The 17,169-nt window shown below is 42.5% G+C and overlaps 1 protein-coding gene and 1 long non-coding RNA gene across 2 annotated transcripts in view; one reads left to right on the top strand and one right to left on the bottom strand.

Annotated features, from left to right (window-relative positions):
• The window catches only part of ITPR3 (inositol 1,4,5-trisphosphate receptor type 3), a 244,458-nt gene that overhangs the window by 45,773 nt on the left and 181,516 nt on the right, over positions 1-17,169 (bottom strand). Inside the window, exons 44-46 of the mRNA XM_075853510.1 lie at positions 16,042-16,137; positions 14,382-14,483; positions 5,807-5,890 (exon numbers count right to left, since the gene is read on the bottom strand). Of these exons, the coding sequence (XP_075709625.1) occupies positions 5,807-5,890; positions 14,382-14,483; positions 16,042-16,137 (282 nt within the window). The remainder of the gene's footprint in view (positions 1-5,806; positions 5,891-14,381; positions 14,484-16,041; positions 16,138-17,169) is intronic.
• LOC142743107 (uncharacterized) overlaps positions 1-17,169 on the top strand; it is a 37,241-nt gene that overhangs the window by 4,360 nt on the left and 15,712 nt on the right. The gene's annotated exons all lie outside the window — the stretch shown is intronic.

Genomic DNA, 17,169 nt, shown 5'->3' with positions numbered 1-17,169 from the left:
GCCCTAAAAAATAATTAACCGGTGGGGAGCTGTGTTCCCAAATGAATTTAGCGAGAAAAGGATTTTACAAGTAAGCAACAAAAAAAAAATTGTATTTTCTCACTTGTGTCATTGGGGAACACAGAAGACTGTAGGACATCATAAAGCAGTCCCCCAGGGACGGAAGAAAAGAATGTCACCCAACCAGCCGAATAAGCCACTGCAACCTGCAGATGCTAGATACCGGGAAAAAACATTTCAGGATGCAGGTGTGCACCTTATAGAACTAAATAAGATGTAAAGAGGAAACTCGGTAGTGGTCTAACGCCTTTGTGGAAGCCCTATGGCGCTCCAGACAAAAGGACCCCACTGTGGTGGTGGAATAGACTGTGAGCCCAAAAAGAGAAGGTCTCCTTTAGTTCAATAATCCGTGCAGAAAACCCAATAGATCCATGAAGCGATAGTAGCTTAGGATGTCTTCCTGAAAAGGAAAGGAGAGTCGGGCCAGCAAAAGAAACACATTTAGATGGAGTAGGGAGCATGCCCAGAATGATATGAACAGGATAATGGCAGGGAAAACGGTCAACTTTTGACAGACGTCAGGTGGAAGGGAGACCCATCAAAAAACGTTAACTGTCGGGATCAAGTTGAGGTCCCAATGAATAGTGGACTGAACATAAGAGGGGCAACACCTTAGGAAAACTAAAGCCAAGACCCTAAATGGTCCAAGTAGGCATCCACAGATGTTTTGTCACACTGGATGGGAACGGACGCCCCATAAATAGGAGAGTTCAGAGATGAAAGAGCGGGAAAGGAGTGGACCTGGGAAATGTTTGGACAGAAGAGCCCCCTCTAGGGAGCAGAACAAAACGATCCAGTAAGTTGGATATCGGTCCCATCAGGCCAAAATCGATTGATGAAGTGAGTGAGTGTGAGACTAAAAGTGGGGAAGGCTTCCATGTGGGAAGTACCCTGGGAAGACACTGTAACAAATATAGTACATCTAAATGGAGAGAGGAAGGTGGATGATTTGGAGACAGTCCTGGGTGCCCAAACGGTAGGCGCCTACACCAGCATATGGCATGACCGAAAAAAACTCCTGTAGTGGAGAACTGACATTAACATGGCGAGTCTCATTGTGGGTATACGAGGAGCAGGAGACAGGCCTCCTGAGGCAGCGCTGGAGGACCAGATATTTAGATGTGGAGATGAAGAAAAACTTGATCCCTGTCCTCAGTCACCCCATCCAAAAGTGTCTTATACTGACAAAACTATAGAGGTGCATTAGATCCAAGATGGGGCAGCCAGACCCATTGTTGAGAAGCTAAATAAAAAACGGACTAGGAAACAAAAGGGAATACTTCGTAGAGCTATGCATTTGAAATAGGAATGATCCAAGAGTCCCAAAGAGAGGCATGCCCACAACTTGGACAGGCGTGGGTGAAGGCTATTCATTATGCAGAAATGGGTACTTTAGGCGTGGTGATAATTCTGAGAAAAGTGAGAGCTCCCGTCACCAGAAACCTCAGAGACAAATTAATCCAGTGCTGGACCAGGAGACTCGAATCGGTGAAACAAAGACCCGTGAAAGCGCTTTGAAGCTGAATCAAGAGTTGTTTTGTATTCAATGGAGCCTCGCTGTGCATTTTCCTGCAGAGCAATATAGAATGGTGCAACATCACCTGGGTGGCTCTAGACAAGAGAGCGCGATAGCTTGAACCAGAGGAGAAACCAACAGGTCTACCATAGGCTAGTAGGTCTTCAGATCCTGTCTTTAAAGTGGGGGAAAAATAATGTATGGAACACATTTTGAGACATGTGACTGAATAGTTACACATTTGTTTTTTTAGGGTTCCAGGACAACCATAGAAGCAATGTCAGCTAAGTCTGATTAGGATCGGTACTTTTCATTAAAATAATTTCTTGCCCTGTGAGAGGGTCCAGGCAGAATCAGACCTGATCCCTTTTGACATGAACTACCATAAGGGTGGCCTTTGCAGTGAGCGGCTTCCTGGGAAGAAGTCAGTCATTTACACAGTCCAAGATTTGATGGCGAGGGAGACCTAAGAAGATAGGTCACCTCCAAAAATAGGGATCATGCCCAATCTTGCCCAGTGGGACCAGGCCGGAGTGTTGCACTAAGTTAAACAACAAGGAATCGGTCCAAAGTCCTAGAAGCATGGTATCAGGAACTGGAACTCTAGTCTCCTCTGTCTTGCTTTGCAGCCTTGACCACTGTGGTACAGAGAGCCTTCCAAAAACGTGTGGAACATCTCTCTGCTAAGCTCTGACCATGCCAGTAAAAGTCATGTATGCTGGCTTAAAAAAAAAGGTAAATTGCAACAAAATTACCCTGCTTAAGGGAGGGCCGGCTCCAGGTTTATGTGGGCCCGTGGGCGACACAGACTTAGTAGGCCCCTTTGCGGGGGAACTAACAAAGGCAGTAAAATGAAAGAAAACGTCACTTTGTGCCCCCATATAGAAGTAAGGCCCCCAGATTGTACCCCCATAAATTTTGTGCCCCCCCTGGTAGCCCCACACAGCCCCCTCCCAGGTAGTGCCACTCTGCCCTCTTCCCAGGTAGTGCCACCCAGCCACCTCCCAGGTGGTGCCACACAGCCCCCATGCCCCAGGTAGTGCCACACAGCCCCCACCTCACAGGTAGTGCCACCCCCCCAGGTAGTGCCACACAGCCCCCCTTCCCAGGTAGTGTCACACAGCCCCCCTCCTTGGTAGTGCCACACAGCCCCCACCTCCCAAGTAGTGCCACACAGCCCCCATCTCCCAGGTAGCGCCACACAGCCCCCTCCTCCATGGTAGTGCCACACGGCCCCCCTCCCTGCTAGTGCCACACAGCCACCCTCCCTGGTAGTGCCACACAGCCACCCTCCCTGGTCATACCACACAGCCTACCTCCCTGTAGGTAGCGCCTTTGGGGGTTCCCTCTAGGAGTGGAATCCCCAGCCAGAGCATTGCCGACGCTCTGGCTGGGAATTCGGCTTCAGGAGAAAGTCCTGATGTCACTGGCCATATATGGATAGTGATGTCAGGGGCAACCCCAGAGCCATAGTCCCGGGCAGAGCACTACTAGAACTTTGACTGGGACTCCTGCTCTCTCATGTATGGACAGTGATGTCAGGGGCATCCCCATAGACGGAGTCCCAAGCAGAGCTGCTAGCGCTCTGCCTGGAACCCCTCTCCTCCTAACATCACTGTCCATATATGGACAGTGATGTCAGGGGCTTCCCCAGAGACGAAGTCCCGGAGCAGTGCCTCTTGTAGTGCTCTGGCTGGGACTCCTCCTCTCCCTCTGACATCACTGTCCATATATGGACAGTGATGCTGTGATGACGGCAGTGATAGCACCCAGCAGCCGAGTGGGCCCCTCCAAGGGTAGTGGGTCCCGGCACTTGCCCGAGTTCGCTGGGTGCTGACACCGGCTCTGCCTAAGGGAATAGTGTGGCCATCTGATGTTTGCAACAACTGCGTAGCTACATCAAGGGCAGAGTCCAGCAATATGACAATAACTTTGTCTATGAAAAGGGTGCAACAAAACTGTGTAACAATGACAAGCATCAAGTGTTAGCATGATGACTTAATCTATGCGCTTCCATGTCAGGTACATGGAGTTGCCATGACACGATTACTCTGCCTTAGAAGAAGGGGGTAATGTTACTGCCTAGTCCTCGCAACAACCATGTCAGATAAAGCGTCTAGTATAGCACGGTTACTCTGCTTAGATAAGGGTGTAATGATGCTGTCTGGTGCTTTCAGTAATTGCTAGACCAGTTAGGTACAGGGTCCCGTAGTAGCACAATTATTCCTCTAAACCAAATAATAATAATAATATAGTTGCATGGTGCTTGCAAAAGATGCATAGCCATGTCAGGTACAGCATCTTGCTGTAACACAACTCCTTTGCCTATAGAAGTGGGTTTGGCTTCCTGGGGTGTAGTCAAGTCAGATACCGCATCTGGTGCCAGGACGATGACTTTGCCCATGTAAGAGTAGCAATGTCAGTACAGGATTGACAAAAAATACAATTGGGCTTGATGCAAAAAGAACGAAGTAACACCAGGATTGTCTTACTGTAATGTTGCAAGATGTTCTGAGGCAGTGTCCCTAGGCCACCGAAAGGAGCTGCAGAGCCAGGGATGTGGAGATAGGGCTACATACGAAGAGAAGGCAGTTGAAAAAAAAAAAACTGCCTAAGGCCTCATGCACACAAACGTATTTTTGTCCTCCCGTAAATACTGGCGTAAATACGGGTCCTTGGTCACACGTATTCGAGCCGTATTGCACCAGTATTTACGGACCCGTGCCCGTAAATATGGGTCCGGTGTCACCCGTATTCCACCCGTATTTACGGGCACGTTTTCGCTGCAAAATGTAACTGCACTAATCGGCAGCCCTTCTCTCTATTAGTGCAGGATAGAGAGAAGGGACAGCCCTTTCCGCAGAAAAAGTAAAAGAAATTTCATACTTACCCGGCCGTTGTCTCGACATCCAATCCGACCTCACTGGATGACGCGGCAGTCCATGTGACCGCTGCAGCCTGTGATTGGCTGCAGCGGTCACATGGGCTGAAACGTCATCCCAGGAGGCCGTACTGGAGGAAGAAGCAGGGAGTTCTGGGTAAGTATGAACGTCTTTTTTTTTACAGGTTTATCTATATTGGGATTGGAAGTCACTGTCCATGGTGCTGAAAGAGTTACTGCCGATCGTTTAACTCTTTCAGCACCCTGGACAGTGAGTATTCACTGACGTCGCCTAGCAACGCTCCCGTAATTACGGGTGCACACACGTAGTCACCCGTAATTACGGGAGCCCCATAGACTTCTATGGGCCTGTCCGTGCCGTAATTACGGCCTGAAATAGGACATGTTCTATATTTTTCAACGGCACGGGCACCTTCCCGTAAGCATACGGGGAGGTCCCCGTGGCCAATAGAAGTCCATGGGTCTGTAAAAACGTGCCGTAATTACGGCCCGTAATTACGGGCGTTTTCACGTTCGTGTGCATGTGGCCTTAGAGAACATGGGGGCGACAGCACCCTAGGGAAAGGCAGAGAACTCCCTTAAAAAAAACATTACACCAACACCAATGTAAAGGAAGCCCAATGTAAAGGAAGCCCTGGGGTTAAAACCCCAGGTCTCTAAAAGCTGGCTATGCCTTATCACCAAACATTTAGTGTTGCCCTCATATACTGTAGGTATTTCTGCCAAACCACTGGAATCTCGCTCAGGAGGCCGAAAATCCCTGGAGTGGCCAGATCACGAGGTCGCGAAGTTGACCGCCCACCTAGAGGTGTAAAGTGGAGAGAGACTGTGTGCAGCCTAGTAGGCCACAGGGAAGTCGTGGACTGAATTTGCGATGCACCTGCCTTGAGCAGGCTGATTGGGCTTAGAAGGTCAAATGGAGCTGCGGCCTAAAATTTTGATAAAAAAAATAAAATATTGAAAGCAGATAAGATCTGTAGAAGCAGGGTGGTCTGCCTCCTATGGACACTAAGCTAAAACTGACTATTTCCGTGTCTGAAGGCGGGGTATAGCCTGTGCCGGAAGAGCTAGCACTTTTTTATTGCTTAGTGCCACCTCTTAGTGGCAGCAGCCTATAACCATGGTCCTCTGAGTCCCCCAATTATACGAACAAAAGATGTCACTTTTGTTATTGTAGCTTTTGCTTGTGCAAAATAGTAATGGCCTTTTCCTCTTGCCCGTCTCAGGATAATCAGTAGGAGGATTAATAGATGTGAAGACAACTATGTGGATGGTTAGTCACATTTATATAAATTTAAACATGACAAGCAAAATAAACATAGTATTACCATATTAGAGATACTCTCCTCTTCTTCTTGAATTCTACTGACGGGCTTTAAAAGATGTTGTAGATGCCTGTTGTGACGTGCCAGCTACAAGAAAATATTAAGACATAACATTTTTATGACATCCTCTTATTATGGATTGAGTAGATTTAAGAACACAAAACAACATATACAAAATGATACACCTTTACATGAAATAACTGTACACTATAGAGAGGGAAATTGCAAGTCTCAATCCTCACTTCTGGTGTTTAACGGATTTTCCTATACATGAACATACTCACCTACTCTTTACATTAGTCCACCTACCCAGGCAGAGATACACAGTATCAACTTGTACTGTGATGTGCGCATTTTCAGTGGATTATGAGCGCGTATATGCAGACTAGCAACACAGCGTGCACCATTCCTTGAAGCTGAAATAGCACTTTATAATGACGCAATAGATGCTTCCCCTTCAGACACTTGATAAATATATGCCAAATTGCACCCTTAGCAACTAAATCAATCAGATAACCAAATTCAATTGACAATTGGGTTTAATTTCACAAGCCACACCCAAAGCATGGTTAGTGCCAGACCTGTCGAATCTAAACATACACTAAATAAAACTTGTCTGAAAATGTGAAAGCAGGTTAGAAGTTCTCATAAAGCAGCACATGATGATACATTCTGAAGAGATTCAAACACAGATGACAAACAAAGTCATTGAAATCTACCAGTGTGGAAAAGGCTACAAAGCCATTGCTAAGGCTCTTGGACTCCAGCGAACCACAGAAAGAGCCATTATCCACAAATGGAGAAAACTTAAAACAGTGGTGAACTTTCCCAGGAGTGGCCGGCTTACAAAAATGTCACCAAAAGCGCGTCGACGACTCATTCAGTTCACAAAAGAACCCAGCCGAACAACTAAGGAACTGCAGGTCTCACTTGCCTCTGTTAAAGTCAACGTACATGATTCCACAATCAGAATGACACTGGCCAAAAATGGCATCCATGGGAGGCGCAAACCACAGCTAACCAAAAAGAACACAAATTTAACTCCCAAAATTTGTTCTATACATAACAGAGCTTTTACCCAGAATTGGTGAACCGTAGGACAATTCCAAAACAAGTGAGAGAATCTGCCTCTGATATCCCACATCTGATGGATTTCCTGGAATTTTTTTTCAAAAACCTTTTAATTTTCTTTGGAGTTAAATACAAACAGTGTATAATAAAATATTGTGACATTCTATGTGACCTATTCAATACAAATTTACCAGTGCATCTGCTAATTTGTTTTCCATTCATTGTCATCTATTATCCCAAAAAGATATTCTCATTCCTCCCTTCCCCTTTGGTTTCCCTCCCCACTAGACTTGCTTTTTAATCTCTTATAAATCTGTGATAGTAAAAACGCCCAGATGTAACGAACACAATACACGCCCAGTTGTACTTTTACTTTAAACACGCCCAGTTGTACTTTAGAAAGCCTCATTTACATAAATATAAAAACGGTCATAACTTGGCCAAAAATGCTTGTTTTTAAAAAAAACAAAACGTTACTCTTATCTCCATTGCAGCGCCGATCTGCTGCAATAGGAGATAGGGGTTGCAAAATCTGGTGACAGAGCCTCTTTAATGCTTGGCATCCCTTTAATAACATCTAATATCTCCTCCAATGTAATCTTAGTATTAAACTCCAAACTTTGTTCAGGGGTCAACCTAGGCAATACTATCTCATCTAAGTAATTCTCTATCTCTGTACTTGACCCCTTATATACTGCAGTGTATAGATTAGAATAAAAATCTCTAAACACCTATATTCAATATCTTTCTGATTTCTGCATATTCTTCCATTTTTATCTCTAATTACTGATATTCCACCTTGGTGCTGTTTACCTTTTAACATATTTGCCAGAAATTTGCCTGGTTTTCCCCAATCAACATACTGCCTTTGATCCTGAAAAAGCATTTTATTTTGGGCTTCACATTTTTGTATATGTTCATACATTCCTAGTGCTATATTCCAATCCCTACGGTATTCCTCATCCCTTCTAAGAATAAATATTGATTCGGATTCCTGAACTCGATTCTTGGCTTCATCTTCTGGTTTTAAAAAAAAAAAAATTTCAATCCATTTATATGACCCTTCATTAACCCCCTAGCAAATGCCTTAAATATATCCCATACAATTTCTATCGGAGTCGAATTTATAAATTCAATTAACTGTTTACAAATGACATCCTGCTCTTTTATCAATGTTGACCAATGAGGATTGAGTGGAAACCCGCAGGCAAGATAACAAAAAAGCATTGTTTTAATCAAAAACATTATAGGTGAGTGCTCAGATATCACACCTAATCTTTTGTACGAAAGAAATAGATTCCCTTGATCCGAAGACCATATCTATTCTTTATAAAGTATTGCTTGTTTTATTAAAGCAAGCCTATTGCTTCCCATAAGGATTGGTTGCTCTACAAATATCCACCCAAAGTCAGGACCCACTATGCTTGCTGTCAGTGAGTAGCTGACAGCTCTAATACACTGCACTACGCATGTAGTGCAGTGTATTAGAATAGCGATCAGGGCCTCCTGCCCCCAAGTGGAACAAAGTAAAAAAGTAAAAAAAAGTTGTGTAAAAATAACAAAAGTAATAAAAGTAAAAATCCCCCTTTTTCCCTTATCAGCCCTTTATTATTAATAAAAATAGATAAACAAATAAACTATACATAATTGATATTGCCGCGTCCGTAACGGCCTGAACTACAAAATTATTTCATTATTTATCTCGCGCGGTAAACGCCATAAAAGAAAACAATAAACCATACCAGAATTACAAATTTTTTATCACTTCACCTCCCAAAAAATGGAATAAAAAGAGATCAAAAAGTCGCATGTACCTAAAAATGATTCTGATCGAAACTACAGTTCGTTACGCAAAAAACAAGTCCTCGCATGGCTTTCTTGATGGAAAAATAAAAACGTTCTGGCTGTTAGAATAAGGCAACACAAAAAGTAAATGATCTTTTACAAAAAGTATTTTATTGTGCAAACGCCTTAAGACATAAAAAAAAACTATAAACATCTGGTGTTGCCGTAATCGTATCAACCCGCAGAATAAAGTGAATATGTCATTTATAGCGCACGGCGAACGCTGTAAAAAAAAAATACAATAAAAAAACAATAGTAGTATTGCTGTTTTTTTAGTCACCACACCTCTTAGGCTGGGTTCACACGACCATGTTACGTCCGTAATGTACGGAACATATTTCGGCTGGAAGACCTGGACCGAACACACTGCAGGTGGCCGGGCTCCTAGCATCATAGTGATGTACGACGCTAGGAGTCCCTGCCTCTGCGTGGAACTACTGTCCCGTACTGTAATCATGATTACAGTACGGGAAAGTTGTCCTGCAGCGAGGCAGGGACTCCTAGCATCGTACATCACTATGATGCTAGGAGCCCGGCTCCCTGCACTGTGTTCGGGCCGGGTCTTCCGGCCGAAATACGTTCCGTACATTACGGACGTAACATGGTCGTGTGAACCCAGACTTAAAAATACAATAAAAACTGATCAAAAAGCTGCATGCACCCTAGTTTCCAAAATAGGGTCACTTTTGGGGGGTTTCCACTGTTTTGGCACCACAAGACCTCTTCAAACCGGACATGGTGCCTAATAAAAAGGCGGCCTGAAAATCCACTAAGTGCTCCTTTGTTTCTGAGGCCGCTGCTTCAGTCCATTAGCACACTAGGGCCACATGTGGGATATTTCTCAAAACTGCAGAATCTGGGCAATAAGTATTGAGTATGGTATTACAGGAAAAAATGGAATAAAAAGGATTTTGACAAAAAAAAAGAAATATGTCAATTACACCTCTACTTTGCTCTAAATTCCTGTGAAACACCTAAAGGGTTAATAAACTTTCTAAATGCTGTTGTGAATACTTTGAACTGAACTGAAACCTAAAAAAAATAAAATTAGGCAATACTTCACTTCTTACATTATACTGATAATGAGCAGTGCCCACCCCGATATGACTCAAATTTTGACCGTTTGTATAAACGGAGACCCCTATTAGACCGTTTCAGTGCCCGGTTTTCCCAAGCATACACCCCCTAGAAGTCCTTGGTAGATTTTATAGGGAGGCTTCAATTCCGCCAGTATCTGCCGAGTAAGAGGGCAAGGTATGGCGTGAAGATGTATAAGCTGTGCGAGAGTGCATCAGGGTATAACTACAAATATAGGGTATATGAAGGGAAGGACAGCAGTATTCAGCCCCCAGAATGCCCCCCCCCCCCGTTACTGGGAGTTAATGCAAAAATTGTGTGGGATTTGGTGCACCCACTGCTGGACCAGGGTAACCACCTCTACCTGGATAATTTTTATACCAGCGTCCCACTCTTCAAGTGCCTCTCTCCCAGAAGTACTGCAGCATGCGGCACTGCTCGAAGAAATGTGAGAAGCCTCCCTAAGACTCTGCTTGACCAAACACTCAGGGGTGAGAGCAGGGCACAATCTAGCAGCAACATATTGTGTGTCAAGTACAAGGATAAAAGAAATGTCCTTGTATTGACAACAATACATTGCCACACCAGTACCCATGTACCCGTACGTGGTACCAGTACAGAGACCCCCAAACCAGACTGTACTACAATAGGTACATGGGAGGTGTGGACTTGTCAGATCAAGTCCTGAAGCCCTACAGCGCCATGCGGTGTGGTTTAAGCAGCGGGCCGTGCACATCATTTTCAAGAACCTAATCTTTAGGGACCAAGAAGGGGGCACCCAGTACTTCTGGAAGCGAGGCCACACGCATCGTACCAGGGCAACACTTTCCAGGAGAAGTTCCCCAAACTGGCAAGAAGGGAAAAAGTCAAAAGAGGTGCAAAGTCTACTATAAGAGGGGGATAAGGGAGGACACGATGTATCAATGTGACACGTGTCCCGAAAAACCAGGGCTCTGTATGAAAGTGTTTTAAAATTTATCATACATACCTTCGATTTTTAATCTACCCTGACGCACTCCGCACAGCTTATCCCCCTCATCTTTCCCTTCTGAGCCCTGCTGCGTGCCCAGGCAGCTAATAACAGCCACATGTAGGGTATTGTCGTACCCGGGAGAACCCACATTACAATTTATGGGGTGTATATCTCCAGTGGCACATGCTGGGCACAATATATCGGACACTGACATGGCATATATATAGAGAAAATTGCAAATCTCACTCTGCACCATCTGCTGCGCATTATCTTTTACACAGTACCTGTGGAGTCAAAATGATCACTACACCGCTAGATGAATGTCTTAAGGGGTGTAGTTTTTAAAATGGGGTCACTTCTCGGGGGTTTCAACTGTACTGGTACCTCAGGGTCTTCTGCATACATAACTTAGCACCAGTAGGTCAAACGGTGGTCCTTTCCTTCTGAGCCCTCCCATGGGCCCAAACGGCAGTTTATCACCACAAATGGGGTATTGCTGCAACAGAGCGAACCGATTAACCCCTTAAATGCGGCAGTCAATAGCGACCGCCGCATTTAAGTTGTTATAGCAACATCGGCACCCCGCTACGCGATTGCGGGGGCCGATTGTTGCGTGGGGCAATTGCTATGGCAACCGAAGCCTAATAAAGGCTTCCGGTCTGCAGTCTATGTAAGGCGATTAGGTCCTGCAGGATCTAATATGCCTCCTGTCAGTGTGTAACTGACAGGTATAATACCCTGCAATACATAAGTATTGCAGGGTATTATAACAACAATCCAACAATTAGATCTTCAAGTCCCTAGTGGGACTAAAAAAAAAAAAGGTACACAAAACATGTACAAACATAAAAATTTCAAAATAATATTTTTTTTTTAAAAATCACCCTTTTTCCCTTAAGTCCTTTATTATTAGAAAAAAATGAAAAAAATAAAATAAACTATGCATAATTGGTATCGCCGCGTCCGTAATGGCCTGAGCTATAAAAATATAATGTAATTTATCCCGCACGGTGACCGCCATAAAAAAATTTAGATTTTCATTTTTACGGACTAATTCCAGCAACAAACATGTGGGGTTAAAATGCTCACTATATATACCCCTTGATGAATTCCTTGAGGGGTGTAGTTTGCCAAATGGTTTCTTTTTGGGCGTGTTTCCACTGTTTTGGCACTACAAGACCTCTTCAAACCTGACATGGTGCCTAAAATATATTCTAATAAAAAGGAAACCCCAAAATCCTCTAGATGCTCCTCTGCTTCTGAGGCCGGTGTTTCAGTCCATTAGCACACTAGGGCCACATATGGGATATTTTTAAAAACTGCAGAATCTGGGCAATAAATATTGAGTTGCGTTTCTCTGGTAAAACCTTTTGTGTTACAGAAAAAAATTGATTAAAATGGATTTTCCGACAAAAAAAAGAAATTTGTACATTTCCCCTCTACATTGCTTTAATTCCTGTGAAACACCTAAAGGGTTAAGAAACTTTCTAAATGCTGTATTGAATACTTTGAGGGGTGCAGTTTTTAAAATTGGGTGACTTATGGGGGTTTCTAATAAATAACGCCCTCAATGCCACTTCAGAACTGAACTGGTACCTATAAAAATAGGTTTTGGAAATTTTCTTGAAAATGTGAGAAATTGCTGCTAATGTTCTAAGCCTTGTAACGTCCTAGAAAAATAAAAGGATGTTCAAAAAACGATGCCAACATAAAGTAGACATATGGGAAATGTTAATTAGTAACTATTGTGTGTGGTATTACTATCTGTCTTACAAGCAGATACATTTAAATTTCGAAAAATGCTAATTTTCTCTATAAAATTTGGTGATTTTCACAAACAAATACTGAATTTATTGATCACATTTTTCCACTAGCATATAGTACAATATGTCACGAGAAAACAATATCAAAATCGATTGGATAAGTGAAAGCATTCCCAAGTTATTACCACAAAGTGACACATCACATCAGATTTGAAAAAATTGGCTGCGTCCACAAGGCCAAAACAGGCTCATGCCTGAGGGGGTCAAAGAGGCTCTGTCACCAGACTATAACTGCGCTATCCCCTACATAATCTGATCAGTGCTGTAATGTAGATAACAGTCGTTTTAATTTGGAAAAACGATAATTTTTGAGTAAGTTATGAACAATTTTAGATTCATGCTAATTAGTTTCTTAATAGGATACTGGGTGTTTTTTAACTTTTTACCAACTGGGCATTGTAAAGTGAAGTGTATGACGCTGACCAATCAGCGTCATACACTTCTCTTCATTAATGTTTAGCTGTACTCACAGCACAGCGTGATCTCGCGTGATCACACTGTGCTATCACTTACTCCCACATTAACTTGAACTCATGAGATCACGCTGTGCTGTGAGTAAGTCCCACAGAAACTTTACCGAAGCGTCGGAGGCAATGTCTATTCACTCTCAGGACACTTCGGCAAAGTTAATGTTGGAGTATGTGAGTACAGCTAAATATGAATGAATTGTATGACGCTGTCTATTAAGAAACTAATTAAATTGTTCATAACACGCTCAAAAATGATCGTTTTTCAAAATAAAAACCACTGTTATCTACATTACAGCGCTGATCAGATTATGTAGGAGATAGGGCACTTATAATCTGGTGACAGAGTCTCTTTAACAACGTCTCAGGTCTTGATTCTCCTCTATAATTTAGTCTTAGCCTATCAGCGTCTTATTCCATAACACAGTTATAATCACCTAGAGCAAATAATGGAGTATTTCTCTTATCTAATAAAAATTTACACAATTCAGTCAAAACGTACAGTGAAAACAGAGGTGGAATATACAAAAAAGCCAGGATTAATCTCTGAACACCCAGCTGAATATCTAGAAAGATAAATCTTCCAAATACATCCACCTATTCGTGGAGGATTTTATATTGCAACGATTTGTGTATTAGCACGCTCCCCCCCCCCCCCTTGAATAATTTGAATACACCAGGTATTTCTGAGCCAAAACATTTCCTGGATAGCATTTGGTTTTTTTCATTTGTCAATTGGGCTTCTAACAAGCACACTATACCAGGTATATAATTTTTAATCATTTGAAAAATGGCTACCCTCTTGGGTCTCTCAGCTAGACCTCTAACATTTCAGCATATCACACGAGTCATCACTGTCCATCACATAGTAACTCTTGTAGAGAAATCGGACGGCAGGGAGAGAGAGGATAAAAAAAATTCTAACAAACACAAATATCCCACCAACCCACCTGAAACTCCCCACACTTACTTGCTGATTATGGTTCTCTCCTCCCTATCTAACAGCATTTACTCTGCTGTGTACAACCGCCTCCCCTCCCTGCTGCTATCATGAAACCGTTTATATAGTTTGTGTTGGCAGCTTATACAAAAGCATATAAATTTACACAGAACAAAATTGTAAAATATTGTGCTTTTTATAAAGGTAAAAGACTGAATTTAGATCACCTGAGAACTCATATAATAAAATAATCATAATGTAATGTGATTACATTGTAGTGTAACTGATTCAATAGACTATGTACAGAAATACTAGCATAGTAAAGGGGAAAAATGGTAAGCAATAAAGAAAATAAATAATAATTATAGTCACGAGGTCTGACCTGCAAAGCAAGGATGTAAATGTTATGTCCAACTTCACTTGGTGACACTTCAGAGCTGTCTCCTTCATCTTCTTGATAGTAGGCCTTCTTAATAACATCCACCTAATTAAAAAATGTCAGATGTAAGTTTCTATATTAATCTGAATATTTATGAATAAATTGACAAATTCCAAGAGTGAGATGTGTAGGGACACGCCCCTTTGAGAAGGGGAATGGCAATACCCAGTTGTCAATGTATTATACATTTCTAGGAGGAATACATAAGTATTGCAGTAGATCGCTGTTTCAGATCCTCTAGCGGGACTAATACAAAAAGGTAAAAAAACAATTAAATCAAACATTTTTAAAATCTTAAAGCGTTCAAAACCCCCCATTTCCCATTCTCCCCCAAAAGCAATATAAAAAAAAAAAAACATAATTGGTATCGCTGTGTCTGTAAAAATTTACGCTATTACAATATATCATTAATTGACCCACATAGCAAGGGTCATAAAAAAAAAAATAGTTAGCAAAAAGTCTTATGTACCCCAAAATAATACCAATAAAAATTACAGCTTGCGCCGCATAACAGAAATCCTCACACCACTCAATGCATGGAAAAACAAAAAAAGGAAGGCTCTAACAATATTGCAACACAATTTTTTTTTTTTAACAATTAGTTTTTCTATGTAATAGTAGTAGTAAAACATAGGAAAAACAATATAAATTTGGTATCGCCGTAATTGTATTGACCCGCAGACGAAAGTTAACATATTGTTTTATTGCATGGTGAACGCCATAAAAACGAAGCCCAAAAAACAATGGAGGAATCACTGTTTATACCCCATTCCCAAACTACAACTTGGCGCACAAAAAACAAGCCCACATATGGCTATATTGACGGTAAAATAAAAAAGGAGAAAACTAAAATGGAAAAACGAAAAAAAGAGGTTAAACTGTATTCAACTTGTTTAAAATTATTATTTTCTGACCCCTAAGGTACTTGAAGCAGTGATTCATTAAACGCTTCTATAATGCTTTGGAATACACAGTATTCCAAAGCATTATTGCCTATCAGTATTACACTGACAGGCAATTTAATAGACACAAATCTATGGCCAACCTGGAGGGCTTTGTGAGGCCCCCAGCTGCCATAGCAACCCATCTGCGCCCTGCAACTGTGTCACGGGGTCTCCAATAGGCTAATAGATTGTCAGACACCTTAGATGCCGTAGTCCCCATTGACATCTAAAGAGTTATATGGCCAGGAATGTAGTTATCTCTGAAGCTGGGCATTACAGCGGGAGCTCCGCTGTCAATCATCCAGCTGTTGATCACTGTAATGTACATGTACGTCATGGTGCACTAAAGGGTTAAGTCTACCAGTGAGGAAATACAATTTACACCTTCTCTGAGCAGAGTTCGATTTGATGCAGAATTTGCACCATTTCCTCCTATTCCACATAATAAATGTGGCCTAAACTGCATCTCTTTGGGAGACCACACCCACTTTTTAGTGATTGACAAGAACAGTTGCCAGCTTTACCTTAAAATGCTGCACGTCATCATTTGACATCATCATATCAAAACCTGGCATGAACTTCATACTAAATGTCGGCCATTATGTCTATACCATCAGGCAGTTGAGCTCTAAAAGAATTTATTGTGAGGACTTGCTTACCAATTCTTGGGGTCGTAGACTAATAAGAATTCTTTCTGCATTCTCACTGTCATGACGACTTTCCATAAGAGCTAAAAGCAGCTTTGAGGCATTGTCCTGTAAGAAGTCAAGCGGATATAATATTTAATATATGGGATAATGTATCCTCTAATGCAAATCAAAAGAATTTGAAAAAAGTAACAGAGGAGTCCCATTACCATATAAAAGCATGAGAAAGGAACTGCCATGGGTATAAAAGTCTAGCCACAGTTCCATTATAACAATACCAGCTAAAGTGCTCTCCAAACAGTGTTAGCAACAGTACCCCAAAACAGTGCCAGCCACAAATGCCCCTCATATAATGCTAGTCACAGTGTCCCTGAAGTGTCAGCCTGTGTCCCCAACTATTGTCACCAACCAGGGCCTTCATACTATGCCAGCTGCAATGCCCCTCATATGGTGCCAAAAAAAATATGTCCCCAAACAGTGCCAGATACAATGCCTGATGCCAGCCTCTGCAGTTACACATTAGTTGCCAGGGATTGTAATATGAGGAGGAAGTTCTTAGGCTCTGTTCACAACTAAGGCCCCATGCACACGACCGTGCCCGCAATCACGGCCCGCGATTGCGGGCACGGCCGGCCGCTGACTGACAGCCGCATTTTCGGGCCGTGCTCCCATACAAAGTATGGGAGCACGGCCCGCAAAATGCGAAAGAACGGACATGTTCCATAATTCCTGGAACATTTCCACGGCACGGACACCCTTCCGTAGTTCTACGGAAAGGTGTCAGTGTTCAATGAAAGTGAATGGCTCCGTTTTTGCGGACCGCAATTGCGGTCCGCAAAAACGGAGGTTTTTTACGGTCGTGTGCATGGGGCCTAAGTTAGAGGCTTCGTTATGTGACTCCGTCGCAGACTCCATCATTTTTGTGATGAGGGGACCCAGAGGGAAGAAGAGAAGCGCTGAGGTGAGTATGTATACATATATATATATATATATATATATTATTATTATTTTTTATTATTATTATTATTATTTTTTTAAACTGTCTAAAGGGAGGGGGGGCAGGCTGGTCTTAGTAGGGCAAGGTACGTGCCTTGCTATGCCCCATAGTGTGAAATTCCACTATAATTTACACCAGTCTTC

The sequence above is a fragment of the Rhinoderma darwinii genome, chromosome 2 (genome assembly GCF_050947455.1).
Source record: "Rhinoderma darwinii isolate aRhiDar2 chromosome 2, aRhiDar2.hap1, whole genome shotgun sequence".
Taxonomy (NCBI): domain Eukaryota; kingdom Metazoa; phylum Chordata; class Amphibia; order Anura; family Rhinodermatidae; genus Rhinoderma; species Rhinoderma darwinii.
The sequence above is the reverse complement of the archived record's forward strand: the minus strand, read 5'-3'. Positions and strand labels throughout refer to the sequence as shown.